The 24,377-nt window shown below is 44.2% G+C and overlaps 2 protein-coding genes across 3 annotated transcripts; both read right to left on the bottom strand.

Moving 5' to 3' along the window:
- Window positions 1-174: 174 nt before the first annotated feature.
- LOC142784065 (uncharacterized) lies at window positions 175-7,755 on the bottom strand. Its single transcript, XM_075882732.1, has 2 exons — window positions 6,664-7,755; window positions 175-6,238 (listed from the first exon to the last, which is right to left on the bottom strand). Exons 1-2 carry the CDS (start codon window positions 7,456-7,458, stop codon window positions 6,011-6,013), a joined length of 1,023 nt encoding a protein of 340 aa, XP_075738847.1. The 5' UTR covers window positions 7,459-7,755; the 3' UTR covers window positions 175-6,010.
- A 1,123-nt stretch (window positions 7,756-8,878) lies between these two features.
- On the bottom strand, window positions 8,879-18,794 carry LOC119166657 (uncharacterized). Of its 2 annotated transcripts, none has more exons than XM_075882733.1 (3): window positions 17,279-18,794; window positions 13,184-13,476; window positions 8,879-9,300 (listed from the first exon to the last, which is right to left on the bottom strand). In XM_075882733.1, the coding sequence occupies exons 1-3, from the start codon at window positions 17,757-17,759 to the stop codon at window positions 9,088-9,090; spliced, it is 987 nt and encodes a 328-aa protein (XP_075738848.1). In that variant the 5' UTR covers window positions 17,760-18,794; the 3' UTR covers window positions 8,879-9,087. The 2 variants fall into 2 exon arrangements, with proteins under 2 accessions (XP_075738848.1, XP_075738849.1); XM_075882734.1 differs by lacking the exon at window positions 8,879-9,300 and adding an exon at window positions 10,711-10,847.
- Between the last annotated feature and the right edge of the window lie 5,583 nt (window positions 18,795-24,377).

The raw sequence follows: 24,377 nt of genomic DNA, 5'->3' as shown, positions 1-24,377 counted from the left end.
AATAATCTGTCACCCTTCTCTACGAAACTGTCGAGTGCACTCCATGCGGCTCTACTCTGCATGATGTCTCCTTTGAGAGGCTTCTTCAATAAAAGAATGTATTAGGGCAAAACTTACTAAAAAACAGCTGCCAACTGCTGTAACCACTATACCCATGCAAAAATAAATATGCAATACATGAGATAATAATTTATTAACATGAAAACTGTCCCATGAGAGAACACTGAAGGTATTTACAGGAGAATGGCACAACAAAGATAACACTTTATGCGTCAAGCATAGACATACGTGAATGTACACATTGGTGAGTTCATGTATGAAGAGTCATGGTAATAACCTTGAAAAGCAAAATGAACTCCGCTTGCAGTGCAAGCTGAAGGAAAAATGAGAAGGGAGACAGGATAGAGCGTACTCTTTCCTGTCCCCCTTCTCGTTTTTCCATCAGCTTGCACTGCAAGCAGAGTTTTCAAGTATGAAACCAACTAGTCTGCAAAGAAGTATTGATTCAAAAAGCACAAATTCTTTGTTAGAATTTCAGTGGAAGCGGCATAGCAGGCACGTATATTAAATGGACACTATCGACACGATGCTGTCATGCCAATGTGTGTAAAGTACACAGATGAAGCATGGTGCATACACAGGCAATATCAATTTGACTTTCTGTTGACCAGAAAGCACTATACTGCACTTAGGCTCAGCCATCTTGAGACTAGAGTAGGGCTCTGTTGTTTTGAGCTAAAATTGAAAATGCAAGTGGCACATCGGTACTAAAAATGTGGGCTCGGTAGTTGGCCATCATATAATGATGCACTGGATGATGTGGTGTTCACAGAAGGGCATACTATTGCTGACAGCACAGGTAGTTTGCCGGGTTAACACATAAGTGTGCATTGCAGGGAACTTGGTGGTGACAAGTGGTGTTCTGGTACCGTTTTATACATTGAGTGATGTGGGCCGACAGCACTGAGGACCAACCCACCACATCTAGTGATGACCTGCAGGTTACGGCATTGAAATCCCGGCCGCGGTGGCAGTCTCGATGCAGCACATTGGAATGAAAGAAAAAGGATGAGTGCCCTATACAATGGGACGGCATGTCATAACGCAAAATAGCTCAATCGGCCGCTATCAAGAAAGGTATCAAATAAGAATAAACAGCAAACAACAAAATGGAGAAGATGAATTAAAAGAAACCATGCTAAGTTGTCAATACACTGTAATGTTGCTAATTAGACGAGTCGGAGCAAGAAAAGTACGGTTAAAGTCTAGAAACGCGTGCGACTACGCTTTCTGGAAGCTAATAGCAGTTTCTTGAGGTGCCTTCTGGGAGAACCTCATAGGGTACTTCAGTATTTCGCTGTAAAACCTTGTAAGGCCCGAAATAGAATCATAGCCCAGAAACCTTCTTCGAAAGTATGTCTGTGCCCCAACGGGTGTTTCATAAATGATATTGTTACTGGTAGATGACTGAAAACAGGTATATTTACAATATATACAGTCACAGTAATGCGGGTAAAAACAACTGCGGTAGCGAGAGCAGGCACCACCTAGTCCTTCACTTTTTCGTCCTCTCTATGTGAGCGGCACATAACGTTACCCTCCGGTGGTGAAGGCACCGACTCGGTGCAGTCAGAGAAAGACGGTATAAAGGTGGTTATTATACATGTGCGTTGCGGCAGCCCGGTGTATGACATGGCTTCAGACGTACAACGTAAACGATATTGGTACGGGGTTGAGTCGACGAGGACAAAGACAATTCAATTTCTTATGTCACGACGGTCACTTGGCGGTGCATAGGGTACGGTTCGGAGGGCGGGAACAGTAGCTTTGTAAAAAGCCCAATACAGCGTGCTGGAGACCACAGCACAGGAATCCTGGAGGAAAGTGAGTGTTTATATGACTGCTCTCGTAACGAAATCGTTGGCCCGCTTGCGAGTCGGTTAGCCGAACGCACACAAGTTGACGTGTATGGTCGGCATGGGCTATAGCTTATCGAGCGTATTCAGTGGGTGGGCATGTTGAAGGAGGCATCATTGGTGTCCATAGGCAACATTGGATTTCAGTCAAATAAAATAAAGGCGAACAGCCAGCTGCCTCGTGTTACGACGTATATGTTGCACAAGACTAAGACAGCTTGTATGTAAACCATGTACGGCTCCGCTGAGGTTCGGGCAAGGCACGAGAGTTCTTTATGTTGGCGTGCAACGGGCTTTCCAAAAAGGTTTTTTTATTTTTTGAAGCACATTGGATGAAGCACGAGCCAAAAAAAAAAACGAGCGAACCTCTTTGGAAGAACGTGTAATAGGGAAGTTGATGACGGCGCGTATTTTTGCTGGATCAGCTTGTTTACTTGCAGCGTCAACAAGATGGCCAAGCACGGCGATCTCCAGGCGCAAAAAGCAGCATTTTGAAGAGTTGAGTTGAAGATCAGCAATGTGAAAGACTTGCAATATGGCCGACAAGTTTTGCAGGTGACTAATGAATGTAAAGGGATAAAACTACGATATTGTCCAGGCAGCAGAGAGGCATGTGGACCACTTGAAACCCCTCAGTAGAGAGTCCATCACACGCTCAAAATGTTGCTGGCGCATTACACAACCCAAAGGGCATGACTTAGCTCCCAATCATTTTCATCGACAGCTATTTGTCAATAGCCCAAACGAAGGTCGATGGAAGAAAAGTATCGTGCACCAAAAGGGATTCAATGGCGTCGTCTATTTGCAGCAATAGGCAGAAGTATTTTTTGATTTTGTTGAAGTGCCGGTGAAATGCCGGTAGTCGACGCAGAACTGCCAGGTGTTGTCTTTGTTTTTTACAAATACTACGGGTGACGCTCAAGGGCTCGAAAATGGCTCCATGATGTCCTTAGAGAGTATTTCATCATCTTCCGTTTGAATGACGCTGCGATCGGTCGCCAAGACATGCTAAGGGTGTCGATAAATGGGTGCTGTGTCCGCGTTGTCAATTCGATGCCTCACTAGATATGTTTGTCCAAGTTTGGGTGAGGCAAAATCAAAAGTCGTGGTATGACTCCTAGGAAAGGCGTAGGTCCTGGCTTTTAGAAGGGTCAGGATTCGGGGCAATCATGTTTTCGAATGTGTCATCAGGTGTCGGGCCAGCAGCAGGGCTGCCTGGAGGCGACTGTGGGGCATCAATGGCCAGAGCAACAGGGTTGTTTGCGTCTAAAGGTGATATTGTGCCCAGCGAGATACCTTCAGGAAGCAGTTGTGCGCAGCGTCCAAAGTTCAGGACAGGTGTGCAAAAGTTGTTCGCAGAAACAGTCACAAGATAGTGAGGCAAAACTAATCTTCGCGTCAGTAGAACGTCCAAGGAGCAACGTCCAGAACAGCAAAGAGAACTGAGGTGTTGTGGTCATCGAAGCTCACATGCGCAAAGCGCATTCAAAGGACGGTAGGTGTGCGGCTATTGGCTTCGCGAACAACAGGTGATGAGGCGCGTGTAACGACTTTACGAAGACAACGAGAAAGGTGAGCGCTCATCAATGATTATTGGGCCCTTGTGTGGATGAGCGCTGAAACAGGCATGCCCTCTACATCTACATCCATAAGCTTTTGTCGAGATGCCAGAGTTAACAGAGGATTTCCGAGTCGATCAGTCAAGGCAGCATCACCTTCCTGGAGCTGCACTGGTCTGTTTTCCCGAGGAAGGATGGTGAGGGGGAGCGACGGGACATAAGCAACCGAGAAAGTCGTTGGGTCTGGGGAGACGGCGACAGCTCATAATGTGGGGTCGATGTTCGGGCATTAGTGTTCACTGGATTGCCGTGCAAAGGGGAGGATGAAGTGTCGTCTGGACGGTAAGGTGCACGAGGAGACGATGGCCGACGATAGCGACAATAGAGGGAAATGTGACCGGCGCCATTGCAGTTGAAGCATATCGATCCGTCTTCTCGCGTGCGCCACTGGTTCGAATCATGGTACCCGGAATAAGTCAGTTGTGGCTGGTAGTATGGAGCAGGGCTGACGTAGAATGACTTTGGGCACATACAGGCTGCATGCCTGCATTCGCCAGTTCTTCGCGCACGGCGGCCTGAATTAATGACACTGTCGGGCGGGCCGTCTCGTGAGAATTAGCCTGGGGAGCAGATGGAGTTGCTGCCTCGATATTACGCCGCACGAGACGCAGGAAGTTTTTGGTACACGGCGGTGGCTGGATCTAGACGTCTTTGCACGACGACGTGGCAGCAGTGGTAGGGAGCTGAACAAATTGTTGCGTAACATGTCGGCTTTTTGCTTCTTTGAAACTTCAGCACTCCCTGATAATGTCGTAAATGGTGGAGCAGTCTTTGTACACGAGCAAGTGAAGGGCGTCGTGAGCGATGCCTTCATTAATGTCGGTGACTGTTGGCTTCGACCATTTGGCTATCAACTTGCCGGCACAAGGCTAAGACATCTTGTATGTAAACCATGTGCAGCTCCTTTGAGGTTTGGGCACGGCACGAGAGTTCTTTCTCTGGGCATGCAATGGGCTTTCCAAAAAGGTGTTTCATTTTTTTTTTGTTTACATACGTCTTTTTTTTTTTGTTACGTACGTTTAAACTCTCCTCGTGTGTGTCGAACCACACGGTGGCCCTACCCCTGAGGTAGTACCTGACGTTTGCAAGCATCAAAGTCGAATCCCAGCGATTGGTCTTGCTGCTGCACTCTTAGTTGGCCAGCCACTTCTCCACCTGACTGTTATCAGTCCCGCAGAAGGGGCCTGGGCCTCGGAGGTGGGTCACGACAATGTGACTGGGTGCATTCGGCATAGCGGGGGCTGGATCAGCAGAATTGTCTGCGGGCATGATGGACTGTCCAAGAATACGCCTGCTGCGAAGTTCCGTTGTGTGCTCCTGATGTGCCCAGCACCTCCACCAAAGATGTTATGAAGAGATGACAGAAAACAAGTGTATTTACAATATTCACAGTAACAGTACTGCGGGTAAAAACAACCACGATGGCCAGGACAGGCACCACCTAGTCTTCTCACTTCTTCGTTTTCTAGGTAAGTGGCCCATAACGATACTGTCAGTGTCGTGGTTTTTGGACATTAACCCCCCCCCCGCCCCTCAAAAAAACGCAATTGAAGACCTCATAACTCCTGACGGTAAGGGGAAACAAAAGTCACTCATGGTGAAATAGCACAATGTTACTGCAGAACATTCATGAGTATCTGATTGTGACTTGTAAGGGCCACACCTGGTGGATCCAAGGGACTAGTGGGATTAGTGAGCACCATTCTTTAACATCAGCTTTGACAAGGCTGTATGCATGATACTGAGGTAGTAGTGCAGAGCCAAATGCTTCTGCCTGTGGCTAAGGTGACCAATTGTAAGGTTATGATATTACAGCTAATGCGAGGAGTCGTTCTCGCTTTGGTTCAATCAAAGATGAAGCATCAAGTGCAGCGGTGGCGATGAGCTGCTCCTTCGCATAGATTTAGGTTCACTTTAAAGAATCCCACATGGCCTAATTTTATCCGAAGTCATCCACTGTGGGCCCCGTCGCGGTGGTCTACTGGCTAAAATACTTGGCTGCTGACCCGCAGGCCGTGGCATTGAATCCCAGCTGTGGTGACCACATTTCCGATGGAGGTGGAAATGGTGTAGGCCAGTGTGCCCAGATTTGGGAGCCCGTTAAAGAACCCCAGGTGGTCGAAATTTCCGAAGCCCTCCACTACGGCGTCTCTCATAATCATATGGTGGTTTTGGGACGTTAAACTCCACATATCATTAGTCGCCCACTGTGGTGTGCTTCACAATCATATCATCGTTTCGCCACATAAAACCCTAGAAATGATGTTTGAAACCAAGTTGGCTCTGTGCCTAGAACTGTCGTGAGCCCAGTTGGTGGGAGGCAGCTGCCATTCAGTGCAGCCTTGCACCAGGCACATTTTTCTCTATGCTGTGGCTCAAAGAATGGGGCCTCTTCTTTGCTCTCTTGGCAGCTGGCTCAACTGCTGGGCACCCTGTAGGGACCCTCTTGGACCCCCTTGTAGCCCTGGCCTACGCCTAGCAGTGCTGGTCGGTTGCACCCTTATGTGACGGGCCCGGCGACGTCTTTGCTGCAGCGGTAGCCTTGAATGCCAGCATCAGTCCTGTCCCATCGCTGCTGTTCTGAACACGAGCAAGCTCCTCTCCAAGGCCCTTCACGATATCAAGGTAAGCTGAATTGTGTGCATTCATAGAATGCACACGCCGCAACTGGACCTCCAGGAACTCATATTCATGTTCTTGGGCCTGCACCAAAAGTGATGAAAGAAATATACTTCAAGTGTACAGCACACCAACAAGAACTGCACATTTATTTTGCTCCTCTCTAACTGCAGACAACTGCTCGAGAATAAAGTTCAAGCTGAGGAGTCAGTTTAAGTTAAGGTTTTCCTGTCACCAGTTTTGACTATTCTGTTAGTGGAAGTGCTGCTAATACCAACAATTGGTGACCTGTAGTCCCAAACATGGAACAATACGACACCAATAGTGTTGAAATCTTGAAATCGCCCTCAGAATGATGACATCCATCAATATGAAATTGTAAATTCGTGAGTGCGGTGGAGCACAATAATATGCTTACAAGAATAAAAGAAGCCTTGACTACTGTTCAGTAGCATTCCCTATGTTTAATTGAAAAGTACTTCAGGGCTCTTTCAAGGGGCTTGTCCTACCTGGGCAAGTTGGGCTGCATCAGGCACCGACGGTACAGGTGCGAGGTGTGTGGCCTCTTGCGTGCTGGTGCCTTGCATTGCTTGGAGTTCGTCTGGCTCCTCCTGCTGGGCACTGGTACCTGCCGTGGTTCTGGAACTACTGCTGGGCTCCTCCTCCTGGAAGGGTTCGAAAAATATCCTGGGGGAACACTTCTCGTCCAGGGCCAGCTGTCCCAGTTGGTACCGGTCGTGAGTACTCAGTGCCGGAGCATTCGGAAACAGTCCTCCGTACTTTTTCTGCACTGAAGCCTGGTGCTTACAAAATGCACCTTGTTTACCAAAGAGACACGTACATAGTCCTATGTCAGCATAGACCTCATAACTGGAGCTGGGGTGGGTCGCACTAGGCACAATGTCCTGTCCCTGGCCTACCACTTGGATGGCCTCGGCTGCGTCTTTCGGCATTCTCGACAGCAGCCGCTTGTACAGCAGTTGATGGGCTGCAACACGGCTGTAGGCGTGGCGGAGGATACGGCTTTCAAAGTATTTCTCCCGCACCAGAGCCACCGAGTCTACGAGTGCGACTGCATTGAATGCTTCGACTCTGTTCAGGATAATGTCTTTGAGCACGCGTATGGTTGCCTCCGCAAAATTGTTGGTGTTGTGGCCCCTTGTCAACACGTCCAAACGGTAGAGCTGCACCCACTCTTCTTGTCGGCGCAAGAATGTCAGAACTCTAGACACGAAGACATCGTGTTGTGGGGCCTTCACTTCGGCAGTGGCAGCTTCAAGTTTTTCTGCTGTGTCTGCATACATGACCTGCAGATAGCAGGAAATTTTTCAATGAGGTGCTCGTATTTGGATATTTTCACTTTTTTTAAACTGCACCATAATACAGATTCATGCTTCACTGTCTGCATTGAAGTCACTTTGTGATCTGCACATGCTTGCCCCAGTTCAAAGGGCCAGTAAACAACCCCCAAGGACCAAAAATAAAAAATATGTGCACCTTTGCTCTGTGAACATGCTGCCTCCTCAAGGATTTTGCAAATACATTAAGGAATTCACAGGGGTTAGAACATTGGTTTCAGCTAGTTTCAAATTTTCGTGCGGTCTCGCCACCCTTCTCTTTCAAAGGGAGGAAAAAGCGAAGCCTGCCGTCGTGACTAGTTCACGACGGCAGGCTTCGCTTCCCAATCGATGAGCTGCGTGCTTCGTCAAGTCGCCGATCGGCGAATTTGTGTCACTGCTCATGAAAGGAGGATTGGTCAGGTGTAGGAAAGGAGCGCGGGAATTGTTTTTCGAAATGGAGGCTGTGCACGGTGCGCAGCGCTGTAATCTGGAAATTGATTGGCGCGGTCTGCTCTACGAATTGCCAAGCGGTGGTCCATAAAAGTTGATGCTGCTGACATTTTCTGTACGCTTGTGCGAATAGGGAATTTTAGGTTCGAAGTGAATTCGAAGCGAATAGTGATTTTGGTCGAATAATATCTAATTGAATTGTAATAGTATATATATTGCATATTATAAACAAAAAAGGGCATATTTGTCATGGCCAAACAAACTTGCACAGATCTTTAAAAATTGAAACAGGGCCTATGCAAAGGCCATTTTTTTTTCATCAAAGGAAGTGGCAATAACTTCGAATTGTAGCAGCATTCGACTTTTGGTGCAGTCCAAGTAATAGCCAGTAAAATATGCTGCGTTTCAATATTTTTTTTTACTTAGAGCATATAAATCTGTGTAACGAGCTTTTAAACTGAAAACAAAAAAAAAAAGCAGAATCGATGTCATTGTAATTCTTTATTAAAACCTTGAAGTGGGGCTTTGCTGCAGTGCGAATTTCTCTTGATTACGTGTTTTCACGGCTTAGCACCAATTCACTGCAGTGAAACCACTTTTACATGTGGTCTAATATGCTTGGGTAACTGCTTTCATGGTTTAGCATCCCTCCACTGCCGTAAAACCACCTTTACAGAGTGTTACATGTGGACTAATATGCACCTATTTGTTCGTTTCAAATAATTCAAAATTTTCAACAATTTAGCTTCGATTCAAAGCAAATTTGATTACTGCATTATTCGTTTGAATATTTGAATATTTGTACAAGCCTAATTTTATGGCATTTGAAATCATTTGAAACCACCAGACGTTTACTGGTGTACTTTTTAAATGTGATTAAAATGGACACAAATGCTGTCAGCATTGTCATCTGCAGATTAGGGCATCTTGTGCGGCATACACTCCAAATTATATCACGAGGAAGTGAAGGTAATTCATGAACTAGCCTTGCATGACAGCTGTGCCTTTTATACACCTATGCTGCAATGCCAGCGCCGCGCCATCATGTTGGAAGCACGAAACGAATGCCAGAATAGCAGATCATTGTGAATTTGTTCATTAAGTGCAGATGCAACGAATGCACCTCGTATCTTAGAGCTAGAGTTACAACGAGATTGCAAAAAAACTTGCCAGTTGGAAGGCAGACATGAATCGTTTCCTCTGGTCTTTGTCGACAGAGTTGTGTGATGTCGTCAGGCAGCGCCACTCCGCTTGTGCCACATGAAAATGGCACAAAAGCTGCCTTGCTGACGGCCATGTCTGCTGCAGGGCAGCCTTCTCAGCACTCGAATTGTCACTCATGAGTACCTGTGGGGCCTGGCAGACAATGCGATAAAGTTGAAAGCTGTCCATAGTTATAAAGGCATAGAAAAGTCGTGGATGTTGTGAGAACAATTTTCGTGGGTGAATCTAAAAATATAAATAGCCTTGGCTAATAATTTTCTATTGAATTTGAGTTCGCTATTTGCTTTTTAATAAACTATAGAGAGCAGTAACATTTATGGTAAGTTTCAAGGTTAAAGACAAGTGTAAGTTCGCATCTGTTACCAGTATTTTAAAAAGAGGAGAGAGTTCGGGCAATAGGTCCACGAACTCACTCATTGGCCAACTCACACAGACTCACTCAGACTCACATTATGAGTCTGAGTCTGAATAAGCACTATTTTTGTGAGTTGAAGTCCGAGAGAGTTTGTTTGAAGAAAATTTTAGTGAGTGTGAGTCCCAGCGGGTTCGGCTAAGCAAAATTTTGGAGAGTCTGAGTCCGAGTGTGTCTAAAGCGCAAAAGATATTTCTTGAGTGAGTTCCACTTTCTTTTGCCGACTTGAGGTTCCACCTAGACATTTTCAGCATTACTCAGCCTTACCTAGATTCACATTTATACTCACATCTATTCATAGGTATTCCAAAGCAGTGTTTTTCATACACCGTTTCAATATTTATTAATTAGACGTTTGAATTATACAAGGGGGCGCCTTGGCAGTCCCAAACTAAGTCTTCCAGGGAATTTCTCGACTATTATATTTTAACATCTCCTCCAAGAAAAATGACTTTACTGGTTTGGAAGCACTCGGAACTCGTTTTCGAAGATGCTGTGTGAAGCGGCACCAAGAAGAGCACCGATTACATCAGATATTGGTGTTAAGGAGCATTGACACCACAATCAAAGAAGCTAATTCCATTCTGATGAACTCATGAGTTGACTCAGTAGTACTCACACTCAGGTCCAGCCGTGAGTCTGAGGCTGAGTGTGTGTGGTTGAGTAATGTTTTGGTGCATTTGAGTCTGAGTGAGTCCGGCTTAAGAACCTGTATGGGCCTGTACAAAGGCCTACAGTATTGTTAAATAAATAAATATGTGTGAATGAGAGTTCGGGTGAGTTCAGCTCAGAAAAAATTTTGTGAGTCTGAGTACAATGAGTGGAAAGTTCAATATACAAGGTGCATTTGATTTACCTGCACCAATTGAAACTGGTTCACGGCTGTGCATGCAAAGTTCAGAAATTGATAAGCGCAAGTTCAGTGGTGCAGGCACAGTGCAACACCCAAAACGAATGACGATGTGCTGATGCAGGCCTTATTTCTGTTCACTTAGTTAACACTGTTAAGGTAACACTGACCGATGGCCAAATGATTATGCATACAGTTTATGAGGCACAAACTTCTTAGCAAAAAACACATCGTGTTAGTGGAGGCAGGTACGGTGCCTACACCAAAGTATTGCGTCGTCTGCTCAGCTGCACGCGCGGCTGCACCAAGCCGGCACTGTCAGTGTGGGAGGGGCGGGAAAATCGTGAACCAGCGCTGTACCTCTTCTGCACCTTTAGAAATGAATGGCAGGGTTCAGAGGTTGTCAATGCTGCACCGCTGAAACGAATGGCAAGACGCAGAACATCGTGAACTGGTTCACGTGGTGCAGGCAAATTGAACAGACTGATATATTTCATGAATGAGCCTGAGAGAGTTCCACAAGCTATGTCGACCTATGGTGTGGGCACATGTTTTAGCTTGAGAAACGCTTATCTAGCCTGAGTGAAATGCACAGAACAGGCACACTTCACCCACAATGATGGTGTCACATAAGAAAGATTAGAATTCATAGCCATATGTGTGATGATGATGAGAGCATGTAGGTGATTTCTATAAATGCCCACAAGAACCACAAAGGCCCTCTCCTGTGGCTTAGTCTGTGCAGTATTGTTTACTTTTGTTTTTGTCACAAATAATTTCGGTCCTGGTACAACTTTTTTTTTTTTTTGGTCCAGCTTAATGGAGCTATTTGCTATTGTGTCATTACTTACACTATGCGAATTCAGAAATGTCTTCAAAAGTAGTTACAGAAGTTCTATAGAAAACTACAGGTTTTCCCGCTCAATTTGATCCAAATGGCAGCTTAGATAATCTGCACGCCATTGAAATAATCTGAGCGCCAACCTCTTTAATCCATGTGCCAAACATTTAATCCAAGCCCCAACATATTTAATCCAAGTGCCAACTCACTCAGGCCGCGTGCCAGTGATTTTAATCCAAGTGCCACCATGTTTAATCCAATCGCCAATGGCTTGAATTCAGGTGCCAGTCAGTTCAATCCATGCACAAAAAGCACAATACGGGGCGTAAAAATGGCAATGCGTTTGAAATGCAGTTTCTACAATATAAAATACTATAGTCGGAAAGTAGAATAAATCATTATTATTAGTATTCGCCGCTAGTATTCAAGGAAACAAAAATTCCGTGGTTCGCTTGAGCCATATTTGCAGTGCTTATACTGTGCTATGTACAAGTTTGTAGATGAGTGCTTGGCCCGGGTGGAGTCATTTTAATAGCAATGAAAGAAAAAAGCAAGGATATTTTGTGTTCGTCAACAAAGCTCATAATTAGATTTGTATAGCATTACATGTCTGGGCCAGGTAATGTAATGCGGCAGACATAATATTGTTATTGGAGTGCCGGGATGCATAACAAGATATGAAGAACTTGACTGTGGGCAGTGATGAGTCAGAAACAGGTACATGCTCAATAAATTAGGGCAAAGCAAATTAGAAATCATTTAAGAGGCTTTCGTCCTGCAGGGCACATAAGACGCAAACTCGTGACCCTGATGTGGAAAACAGAAGTCATATTTTATATTCATATTAGTTATCTTTTATTCAAACAAAATTATGTGTACCGGTATTCGATGAATGCGTGTTTCAAGCAAACACGCTTCAGGAATACTAGCGTTGTCTTTTTATATGAAAACAGGAGTTTCTCTTTTGATGCTTTTATAAAAAACTTAATTCCAAGTGAACCGAAACAAATGCAACTTGAGTTTTAAATGGTTGTTTCTGATTTCAAGAACGAATGAGTATCAAATCAAATCAAACTTTATTTATTTACCAGACAAAAACTGGAGGGTCGCCAAGGCTAAAAGCCTCGAGAAGGGCTTGACAAAGGCCCTGGTGACCATCTGTCTATCACCGTTATCACCGGGCTGAGCAGACGACTGCGAATGCCTCAGCGAATAAGTAGCCGAAAGACGTCTGCCTAACAGACGACACGAATCTATGCATATGGGATGGTGTACATGGTTAGCCAGAATAATGCAGTAGCGACGAACCATACACTGACTCTATGAGCAAATACTCTTAGTACCCATAAATGCAATTAACACACACTGTTCTTTTTTTATTTTGAAGCTATGACACCAAAATGTTAGGAGGAAATAGCAATGCGCACTTCATTTCATAAGCGCAAGCATGTATAGGTGAAGGAAAAGTTCTTCCTGTGACTTCATGTTTACGTTATTTTCACATTTATACTGTATAAAGCGGCAAACTAGTGTTTCTAGCGCGTGGATTAAAATGACTGGCACTTTAATTAGTCATTGGCAATTGGATTAAACTCACTGACATGCGGCCTCATTGAGTTGGCGCTTGGATTAAACGTTTGGCACATGGATTAAATAGCTCGGCGCTCAGATTATTTCAATGACAAGCAGATTATTTAAGCTGGCACTTGGATTAAAGTGGGCGGGTAAACCTGTAGTTGAGATACTGAATTATATTCAAGCCACGCATTGAGCGCTGGCCTCTACATTTTCTTTACTAGTTGCTCTAGTAAATTTGTGTTAACAATGCTATTGTAGAGAATTGGGATGGCATTAATATATAGCAATTCACTGTGCACAAAATTTACAATTTTGTGCCTTCTTCCTTACTTACTGGTTGGCCTCCAAAGCAGAGAGGATGGGCTTCCTTGAGGAGCTTGAAAGCAGCCAGGTAGCCATCGGTGCTCTGCTCCTTGTGAATTAGTACTGCGAGTGGTACAGCACCAGCCTTGGTCGCAGTCAGCACCACTGTTACTGTGCATTTGGTGGTGTCGCATGAGGCAGTCGAATCAACAAAGACGATCTCCCTTGCCAGCTCGAGGTTATGAGCTCGTCGCATGATGGGGGCAACCACGACCACTGCCCAGGAGGCACTGCTGCCACCACGAGTCACACTTATGTGAGTGCCTGGAAAGTTATGTGGAATGGCAGGTGGTCTTTTAAGAACAATCTTCAGGCGCATTACTTTTAATGGCCATTTTGCTCTCTGTACAGTGCAAAGTGTTCCTGCAAAGTAAGTTTACCTCATTGTCGGAGTTTGTTGCCTCACAAATCAATTGCAGCAAAAATATTTTGACTCCTTGAAGTACGAGTGGAGTTCAGGTTTACTTCAATCTTTTTGTACTTCATTTGTTGATTCTCCGCGAGCACACTGTCAGCTACACAGCAAATAATGACAAAGGGAAAGAGGCTACATCAGCGAGCATTGTTACATATTAGTATCAGATAGAGCAGGGAAGATGAGCAAAACCAAGAGAGCATAGACCGGTGCAGGTGCCCGCATTCCCTTATGAATGCGGAGCATTTCTCTGCGTACTGCATGCACTTTCGGTATCTATCTACCTGTATATTTATCTATCTATCTAAGCCCTGCCGCGGTGGTCTAGTGGCTAAGGTACTCGGCTGCTGTCCCACAGGGTGCGGGATCGAATCCTGGTTGCGGTGGTGGCGTCTATCTGTCTGTCTATCTCTATCTATCTATCTAGCCGCTTACGTCTGGGTGCTCTCGTGATAATCTCCTTAACTTGGTGGGAACCTAAATTAATACGAGAGGGTTTGATGATTATGACATGCTGGTCAGAACACAAATAACATTATATGCATTGTTAAACGCTTCTTGTTAAACAGTTAAACAGTGGCACATACCTTGCCATAGCTGTTTGACACTTGGTATCTACCCAAAAACGACGAGAACACACATGGGCCATTGTAACGCATGAACGTTAAAGGGACTCTGAAACACCTTTTTAAGTAACCATGGAATGGATTCACTAAAAGAGCTTATTGCCTCACGAATTCAACGCTGCAAAAATTTTAAGAATACGTCCAGTATGAGCGGACTCGCAAAGATTTGTCATGCTGCAATCGCATTCGCTCTGCTCTCATCCCGGCGAAAGCCCTGGGAGCTAAGCCTTTTGTCACACGTGCCTTTTGTCATTAAAAACTTTCTCTTTGTTTTTTTTTTTTTTTTTCGCTTTGAATACATGGTCTTTTCTGTGTGATCGCGAGCGTGCGTGGGGACAAGTTGCGGCCTCTCACGGCGATCCCTGTAAGGACCGAACGCGCCATGTTAAAATCAGCGAATGGCTCATAGATGGCCTTTGAATGATTTTTCAGCTTCCTCCGTCATTTGTTGAAACGAGAGAAAGCAATTTTTAGTTGACTTTGGTCATTTATTTATTGCAAATTCCAAGCCGCGTGCTGCACTATAATATTTGGCCTGTGTGTTCTCGGGAGCCTCTTCTACCAAATGGCAACATTTTCTGGCCATGCTCAAAAAGTGTTGCAGGGCCTCTTAAAGACAAAACTGACAGCGGCTGCGTTTACTCGACAAACACAAAGAAAAATGTCAGGGTGCGAGCAGGGCCCCGCCGCGGTGGTCTAGTGGCTAAGGTACTCGGCTGCTGACTTGCACGTCGCGGAATCAAATTCTGGCTGCGGCGGCTGCATTTTCGATGCAGGCAAAAATGTTGTAGGCTCGTGTGCTCAGATTAGGGTGCACGTTAAAGAACCCCAGGTGGTTGGAATTTGCGAAGCCCTCCACTACAGCGTCTCTCATAATCATATGGTGGTTTTGGGACGTTAAACTCCACATATTAATCTATCAGGGTGCCAGCAGGAGTCGAACCCAAGCATAATGCGAGGCAATCAAGAATTCTATTACAGAGCCATGCTAGATCTCGGAACTATTTTTCAAATAGACCGTAATGTCCGTAAAACGTCAAATGTGGTTGCAGTGCTGGCTATGCAATCTCATAAAGATTACATATTTACTCCTATACTACAACCTTTATGTTGTGTAAACGTGCATTGTAGTTAGGTGCCATGCGCAGAAGTGGATTTATGTACCAGTGTCCAGGGCTACCATCCTTGCAAGCACAAACCCTTCATATCAGCTTATCACTTCTGGTGTTGCTAATACTCATGTTACTGATGGCACCATTGTGCAAGTGCAAACAACTGGTTATAGAAACATCTGCAACTGTTCAATATGCATCTGTTCCTGTAACATTTGTACAAATATTTAGCATCATTTCATAACATGTCGCTGAATAAAAAAAAATTACAACACGGCCACCTTCCCTCCGCATGCTTCACATAATGTGAAGTCCCAAAGTATATGGGATCTGCTGAATTTTTTTTTGTTAGTTTCGCATCTGTCAAATAAGGTGTTCTCTGTTTCGGCTCTACTTCTCAGTCTTCAATGGTATGGCGCCAGGACCAGGATAAGATAGGTTTAAGATACCTGACCATCTTCCTGAACAGTGAGAGCAATCGGTGCCACCAAGCTAGGCGGAATGTGCTGCCATGCGAACGAACAGGAAGGAAGCAGAGCAAGCTGTTCAAAAAAACATATCAAGCCGTTCATCCAGTGATCAATATATGTCATAATTCAGTGTTCGTGCGGCTGTGTGTCTGTGGTACAGACTGGGCGGTGCATCAGTTATAGGCCTTGCAAACGTGTCAATTCATGTAAAGATTGGTGTTTGTAGTAATTTAGCCACACATTGTGCTAGGCATGGCTGCAGCATGCCTTCGTCTGTCGGATGTTACAGTCCTAAAATGCTGTTGTCAAAGGCTTGCACAGGAGATATTTGAGGCTTTTGCCATCCACCAAAGGGGCCATAGATGTGTGAGCGCTCCGCTACTTAATCTGTTTGAAAAAAAAAAAATCAATTTGATGCGACGCACATGACTGAAGATTTGTAATCTAACCATTTTTTTTTTGTATCCGTGTATCCTTGATTTGGTTGATTAAAATTTCAGTCGGCAGTCAGCGCCCATTTTTGTATCGCCTTCCTTTGTCCCGTTCTTGCGCTTTACGCTTCTTTTCTTTTTTTGTTTTCTCCCAAGTTTAAATGGCCTCTCTAGATTGACCTGTGTGGCTGACACACTGTACAGCTCTGGTTGCTGCTGCTGTCATGCTTTCCGAAATTTCAACACTTCCTTTAATGACATTTACAACTAATCCTTTCAAGTAACAGCCAAGAAGGACAAAATGCCTTTGACAAAGATAAATACTTACATTGAAACATAGGCCGGCCAGTATGAGGCATCTCATCTCTTTTTTTCATGTTTTATATTTCACAATTTGTTTCCATGGGCTGACTCGCGAGCTTCAATAATGCTGGTTCCCTGTGAATTGATGCTGATGCAACGTGTCAGTTGGTCTAGATTGCCAACTTATGCCTTGAACCAAAAACCTTTTAAAAATAAGTCAGTGTCACTTTCAAAGAAAATAAATAACGTTTTTGTTATTTCTTTTATCTGGTCATGTATATGTTCTTCTTCCCCCCTTTCTTTTTCATCATTTTGGTTTTTCTATCAATCTGATCTGGTTTTCTGGTTTTGCCACTTGAAACTCCGACCACCTGTGCACCTCTTGGGCTTTAAGTTTGCCATACTCAAGGTTACTCCAAGTATTTGATGTTTCTGATTTCACAGGAACATAAATTCATCAAAAAGTTGTGGGTTTCAAAGTAAATACATCATTTCTTACTTCCCAAGAAAATAATGGTAAATGTATGCTCTGACTGGCAGGTGCAGTGTACAACCAAGCCACTGGCATGAATCACAAGTAGATGAGGCTTTGTGCTGAATGTGTCTGTAATTTGTCATAGCTACAACTTCACCATTCACACGTTGAAAATGAGTGCTTATGAATACTGTTTTACGTAGAGGACAGATTCTCCCACAAGTTTAGACATACCTTGAGCTGCATACAAAGAAGCCTTTTCCTCCAGTTTCAGCACTGGGTCGATGTAAGTACCACCAAAACAAGCCTCCCTCCAAAGGCTGTGCCAGTGGTAGACCATTCTTTGAGGCGGATTTAAAGCCGCATTGGCCAGCTTTGCAGGGCCATCATCTTCCATAGAGAGCTTGCTCTCATGCAGTCTCCTTGCTTCACTAGGGGTCACGCCTTCGCTGAAGTAACACAGGAATGTTTGCCTTGTTGACCTGGTGCCGCGAAAAAGCCGCAGAGCATCCGCTGAGTCGGTGCTGTGGCGGTGCCTGTCGTCGATTCGTATCACTGCAGAAAGAGGCACCTCTCTCTGCAGATACTTGTCCCTGCGTTTGGTGTCAAATGTGGCAAGCTTTATTTTTACATCAACTTTGGCCATGCACTTGGCATTGCCACTCTTCTTGTTCTTTGTGTGATGCTGGCAGCGCCAAATTTTGTGAAAAGCCATCCTGCATGACACACATGGGTGCAAATGGGGATAAGCTCTTTCATAATGCACTGCTTTGTAAAATATAATTATCTAAGTAAGAATAACTAGAAGTACAAAACTCTTTTCACAGTTGCACTGCTATAATAGCTATGCTTTTATCACATTTGCAGCTGGCTGCTCGTATGTTGTATTCTGTGCAATGTATTCTGTGCAATGGCATGGCACCGTACGATTGTATGAGCACCATATGAGTGGTTGTCGCACATCTCACTGGGGAACGCCAGGAAAGGACTCTGTCCGTACAGACTGTTGACTGAAAGCAACAAAGAATTATTCAATACTGACAATAACCTTTAACTTCACCAATTATGACACATTTTGGACTCCACAACTTAGTGAATATTTTTTTGCCTGAATTGGCAATGTGTTAAATAAGTTGTAGTTGGTATTGTTTGCGACGGTCCCCTCTTCCCCTCCCGAGCCAGAAAAAAAAAAAAAGAGGCATCTAAAATTTGTGGCAGAATTGCATAGAGATGGGCACTATATGAACGTGACATTAACATCAAGTTGGGTATTTATACCAAGAGCCTGCTACAACACATGGCAAGTTCAGCTACCACCCTTTTCAGCATCGCTGGTTAGGCCAATACTTGTAGCTTTTGCAGAGCCTGCTAGGTGAAATAACACATCATGTTGCAATCTATATGCACCAAGCAAAGTTTTATGGTAGGGCACATGCTTCGGTGCTGAAGTTGCCACATTCAGGATGCTGCAGTGTGCACATGTCATTGCAGTAGTGCAAGACCGGTTGCAGCAGGCAAAGTTTCCGAACAGATGGTGGTTATACATGAATATTGTGAGCTCAAGCAAGAGCTAGGTGGCTTTTGTCAACTGCCTCTTTATTATCATTAGCTCAAGCAAATAATCTCTGTTGAGTATTCAGTTATTGAGTTAAGATGGCTTGTTGGGCAAGTTGTTATATAGTCTTGGTGGGTTGAACCCCAGCTGCATCAACAGAATGCAGAAGCAACCAAGGCAAAAAAAGACAGGGACAGGAAGGACGCTAGGCTGCCAAGTGGCGTGTCTACTACACTGTTGGTATTCCCACCTAGATGTTATTGGCCTGGAGAGATTTTAGGACTATGCAGCTCTTATCTGTGTTGTTCAATGAGCACTAAAATTTACAGCAGTAACTTAGAGACCCTGCTACATTTTTCAAGTAGTCATCTAATGGCTATTTAAAGGAGTTCATTTTCGTACGAATCGACTGCCGCAACAATTTTCAGCGTCAAGTATGGCCAGAGTTAATGGGGTTGGTCGCGTTTTTAAGTGATTTCTGTACTAGCGAGCGGGCTGAAAGCTACACAAGCATGTATAAAAAAAAAGGCAAGATTAGGCACACCTGTTCGCCAGCGCGCATCGCCTTTTTTTTTTTTTCTGGGAATGCTAAGCTACTTGCAGCGCGAGCGAGCGAACATCGCCGCATTTTGTGACGGCCGCGGTAACATTGCCCATCACGGGGTGTCAAATCAGCCAGTGGCCGTCCACTTTGAGTTTATGGCACGGTTAGGTTGACGGCATCATTGGGGGGAGAGAAGAGCGAACGATTTAAAGGTGTTTAAGAATTGTAAATTCTGTTTCACGTGCTGCGCTATGTTTGGCTCACATGCCCTGAGGAGCCTAGACTACCGATTGGCACACAATTCAATATGATGCGCAAGTAGGCGCGTAGAGGACACGGGACAGAGCGTGTTTTTTCGCCATGGTGAAAAATGGTCGAGCACTCGTGTTTCGATCGCCTACCACTTTTTTTTTTTTCGCCGAAAGACCGTGAAAACGTCTTGGCGCACGCTCAGCGTTAATTGTGCCTCTTCTGTCGAAATGTTTCAGTATGTAGCAGTTTTCACATCTCAGCGCAATTGCCGCAGCAACCTCATCACCGCAAATGGAGCTGCCGCCATGACACCAATAAAATCGCCTTGTAGCACGGCGCGGAATTTCGAAACTATGATTTCAGCTGTAAGCCCTGTGTAAATGATCGCTCAAACGGCTGTAGTGCAGTAAATGGCATCGACAAGGCAAACCCACCTTTCCCCAGCACTCTGGACGCGCCAGACAATCCAAGAAGTGTTGGTCCGTACGCTGTACGCTTCCATCCATTCATTGACGGCGTCTTCGTCGACCAAGTTCGCTCGGAACACGGACTCGTGTTCAGTAGACTGCTGGTCATCTCTTACGACCTCAAGTGGCTGACGCATCTCCTCCATTGTGACTCGATATTGTGCAACAACGCGATCGGCATTCGTACAAACTTGACGGTCACAACCACAGTGGTAGGACGAACTTCGTGGAGCGATCGCCTTCGTGGACACCACGTGGACACGCCCCAGTGGTCTGACGTCACCGCCGATTCAGCATGTACACTGTGGCCAGTGATGTTTCGTTCTACGCTGAAGAATTCACGGTCATAGACATGAAAATTCCCTATTTCGGGAATTTTTTCCTGTTAACATTGACGAAAGTTTGAGCATATTTCCCTGCATAACAGTACTCATTTCCGCCCTCATCTACGCAAACACTATAATTACACGTGTATGACGTACTGGCCACTTTTGAAATCATGACTAGCACACCCGCTGCCGCACAACAAAGCCATGGCATATTCATTCATATAGTGAGAGTACACTGCACATTGCGGGCTTCAAGTCTAACACCAATAATGAACTAGAAATCGCTCCGCGTATATCAAATCTCAAGGGTTCTGCTAGCGTGGTGCATGCACCAGAACCGATAACAGCAGATGAAGGCGCACTGTGACCGCTAATTATCGGTCGTCAAATGAGAATTTAACCATTCCTGAAATACCCTGCAATATTGCGAAGATTTCTTTTGGCTCAAAATGACAGGCGAATATTCTCCGATAAAACAAAATTTTCCTGCACGGAACATCACTGAGTGGCTGCGCCTGTGAGACATACTTCACCGTGGTTTCACTGCCGCATAGGTTCTCTGTGCGGTGAAACCAACCACTTTGGGGATATTCGCAATGCCGTGAAGCGACCTTTCAAGACTGAGTTAGGTTATAGTGCCTGCAACCCTGTTAATTTTAAACAGCGAAGTTCATTGGACATTTGTATTTATAGTGGGATCATATCATAACATCCATCTATATTAAAACACTTGTGGGCTCTTATCGCAATAAGAACAAAAATTTATTGAGAAAACTGAGTTCATGTGTGCTACAAAAAAAAAAAAATCAAGCAATGCTTTATACCGCACGGCACTAGCAATGAGGTGGCACCTCGCTTCCAATTTTCTTTGTCTATTTGAATAGAACCATCATGCGCATCATTTATAAATTTGTTGTACTGTTCTTGGGTCATCGCAATTCTCAATGAATTTTCTGAATTTTCTTTGTTTTGGAAATTTTGGGTATACAGTGTTTTTATTTCGTAACTTGATAAGACAGATGCTTGGGCTAGTTAGTGATAGGGAATCAACATATTTGTACAGCGCAAGACTACGAGTAGTTACGACGTAACTACAGAAAAAGAGACAAGGACAGAAAGAGCGCTGACTTCAACTGAAATTTCATTAACGAAAATGCTGGAAATATATACTCATGACGGAACACCACCGCGCAATGTACTGCATCACAGCAAGACAATCATCATCTCATTATATGGTTACAACGCCACAGCTCAGCACAAGTTCATAATCAATTGTGTCAAAGCCAGAAACTCGCTTTCTTTTTTAGTCAGAGCAAGCGAAGGTATGCTGATACATCAATCACCCAGCATTTGCATTTCATTGGCCTCCATAATCTCTCGTGTTAGCTGCTGACGGTGTTTGGCTACAACAGTGCACTTTTCGAAGTGTTGGAGTGCCCTATTAAGTTTAAAAGCTTGTTATATGGGCCAAGTAGGAAACCTTTAAACACAAATATTTCACTGTGTACAACTTGCAATGTAGTCATATTTAAATCATACATTTAATAGAAACTTGCTTCCACTTTGCTTCAACCCAAGGTAGCGTAAGTCAGAAAAACTTGTGGAGCTTGCTCAGACTCGGATTCAATAAACATTTTTGGGAGCCGTACTCACTATCACAAAAATTTGTTCAGCTGGACTCGCTCGGACTCACTGTCTTTTTCGACCACAATGCCAGTGCTTTTTAACACCGAAATTTCACGTAATCGATGCTCTTCTTGGCACCTTTTCATATGGTGCCTTCGAATACGAGTTACGAGTGCTCGTAAACCAGTAAGGTCGTTTTTCTTGAAAGAGATGACAGCGCAATATATATTCATCACCAGCTTTTTTTTTGTATTAAATGTAACCAAGGAGAGGTTATCACCAACTTCCTTTAGTTGTCAATGGTTAGGGAAAGGTCGAGGCCTTCCACCATGTAATTCATGCCACTGATCAATAAATATTCAAATGGTATATAAAAGACACGGCTTTGAAATATGTGAGCATTGACGCGAGTATGAACGCTGATCTAGGTAAAGCAGATAGTAATACTGAAGACGAGTAGGTATGACCATAGCTTGGCAAACAAAAATCGAACTCAGATTCCCTCAGGAAATGTATCTTGCACTTTGGACTCGCTCGGACTCAGAAACACCAAAATTTTCCAGAGACAGACTCATTTAGACGCACACTCACAGAAATGTTAACTCATTCTGAGACTAGCGTCTCGATCCGAGTTAGACTGAGTAGACTCTGAAGTCAGTTCACTAATATCTACAAGAAAGAGACATTCCTGGTATAAGAGCAAAAAAGGACACTGCTAAGAGGCGAGGAAATTACACAAGCGCATGTGATATTCGTACAAGCCTAATTCTTATTCGTAAAATTTTTAAGGTTATTGGATCATAATAAGAATGCTTCATTTAAATGATTCAACCAAGTTACTACTTTTTCAACCTCACATAACTATTTGCCCATCACTAAACCTTGCAGTTCTTGCTTCTTCTGGCTGTTTTGGACAGGTGCGTGGAAGAAGTTGTGGCCGAAAATCACATGCATGTTTTCTGACAGGGCGAACTGTTGGACGCCTATATTTTTCAATCATGTTGAATGGTAGAACTGAAGATTACCAAGCATATACAAGCTGTCTTGTCAGGTTTCATGCATATTCGGAATTTGCTGCGAGGAGAGCTCGTTATATGTAATCAATTTGCAGTATTTCTATTGCAATGAAGCTGTAATATTGTGGTACAATTTTTTTAAAGGGACTGTCTACTGCACAGAACTTTTTGCTTATTATGGTGAAAATGAGAAGATTGTTAATCTCATCAGCACCAATGAGCATGTTTTTGTACCATATAAAAGGAGTAATTTTGATGTTGAAAATCTACAAAGCAACTGCTGGCATCACCCAGCAGCTATGTGGTTCTATTTATCCACACAGAAGTGCTCGCAAGTAGGCTGATTTTGCTTAAAAACAAACATGTTTAACTTGAAATTGCATTTCATTTCCTTGAGGCAACTTTAGACTGCCCAAGAGAGTACTTTTGCTTGTTTTATCACGCGTTCAAAGAGGCACCGTGGCACTGCCGGCGAGACGGTCACGTGCTTGCCTACGGCAGAGAAAAGCGAGTGCTGCGTCTGGTGCCACTCTCAACAACAACAACAAAAAAAAAGTCTTTGGCAAGTATTAGCACAACTGATTTCAGTAAATTTTCGAACCATGCCCGTGGGTCCAGTGTCATCTAGTAGTGTTGCGCGAGCGTTTCTGCTTAAAGTGCACAACAGTACTTACCAAAGTTCTAACATTAGAGAACATTTTGCCATCACATTTCGCTTAATCATGTTGCCCATGCTGGCTCTCATCCCATATGCAACGCAGAACACCTAAACACAACTGCAAGACAGCGGGGACATTCTGCTGTTTTGTGAAGGACATTTCATGTTTGTTTTAGTTGCATGCACACTTGGCAGGAGTAAAACCACTACAGTTCGTTTCACAATGCTGGAATACCAGTGTTGCTGGAACAAACTCTTCCCCTCAACTGTGGTGGTTTTTGAGGCTAACTAAACAAAGCTGGAGAAACTTCGGTAATACATTATCTGACAATTTCCATGCTTTATACGACCAGAACGGTGTATGTAGTATGATTGGTGAAGGCCTTGCAAAAACTGCACACGGTTTCAGTTTTAGACTTTCACGCCACTGTGATCACGTCCACCAGCCATCGTTCCGGGCGTTCATCACTCCGATGGAAGAAGACTGAACGCAGAATAAAAAATTTTTTTTGAGGATTTCTACACACTCGCCAGAGAAGCCGTTGGAATGTTGGACACTTCAGACGTATGCTTTTTATTGCGATACAAAACAGCAAAGCAGTGGAGGAGTATCATAGTCACTTGAAAGTGAAAGACTGACTTGGGGTGCTGCCTTGCATTCTGGCCTTCAGAGCTTGCATTTGAATGACTAAATTACTTATGAGCCCAGACTCGTAGAGGACACTGCACTTGTTTGCGCTTGTTTCATCATGAACATTTACCAACACGCCCAACTGGCAGTCATCCTACATACTTATGAGCGCTAAATAAAGCTAGAATAGATTTATCGTCATTGTACCCTACCCACCAGAAGCTTCAGATGGTCTCGTCTAGCCTCTCGATGCCT

This window comes from Rhipicephalus microplus, unplaced genomic scaffold, assembly GCF_043290135.1.
Source record: "Rhipicephalus microplus isolate Deutch F79 unplaced genomic scaffold, USDA_Rmic scaffold_13, whole genome shotgun sequence".
Classification (NCBI taxonomy): domain Eukaryota; kingdom Metazoa; phylum Arthropoda; class Arachnida; order Ixodida; family Ixodidae; genus Rhipicephalus; species Rhipicephalus microplus.
Note: the sequence above shows the minus strand (reverse complement) of the source record. Positions and strands in the feature narration are given on the sequence as shown.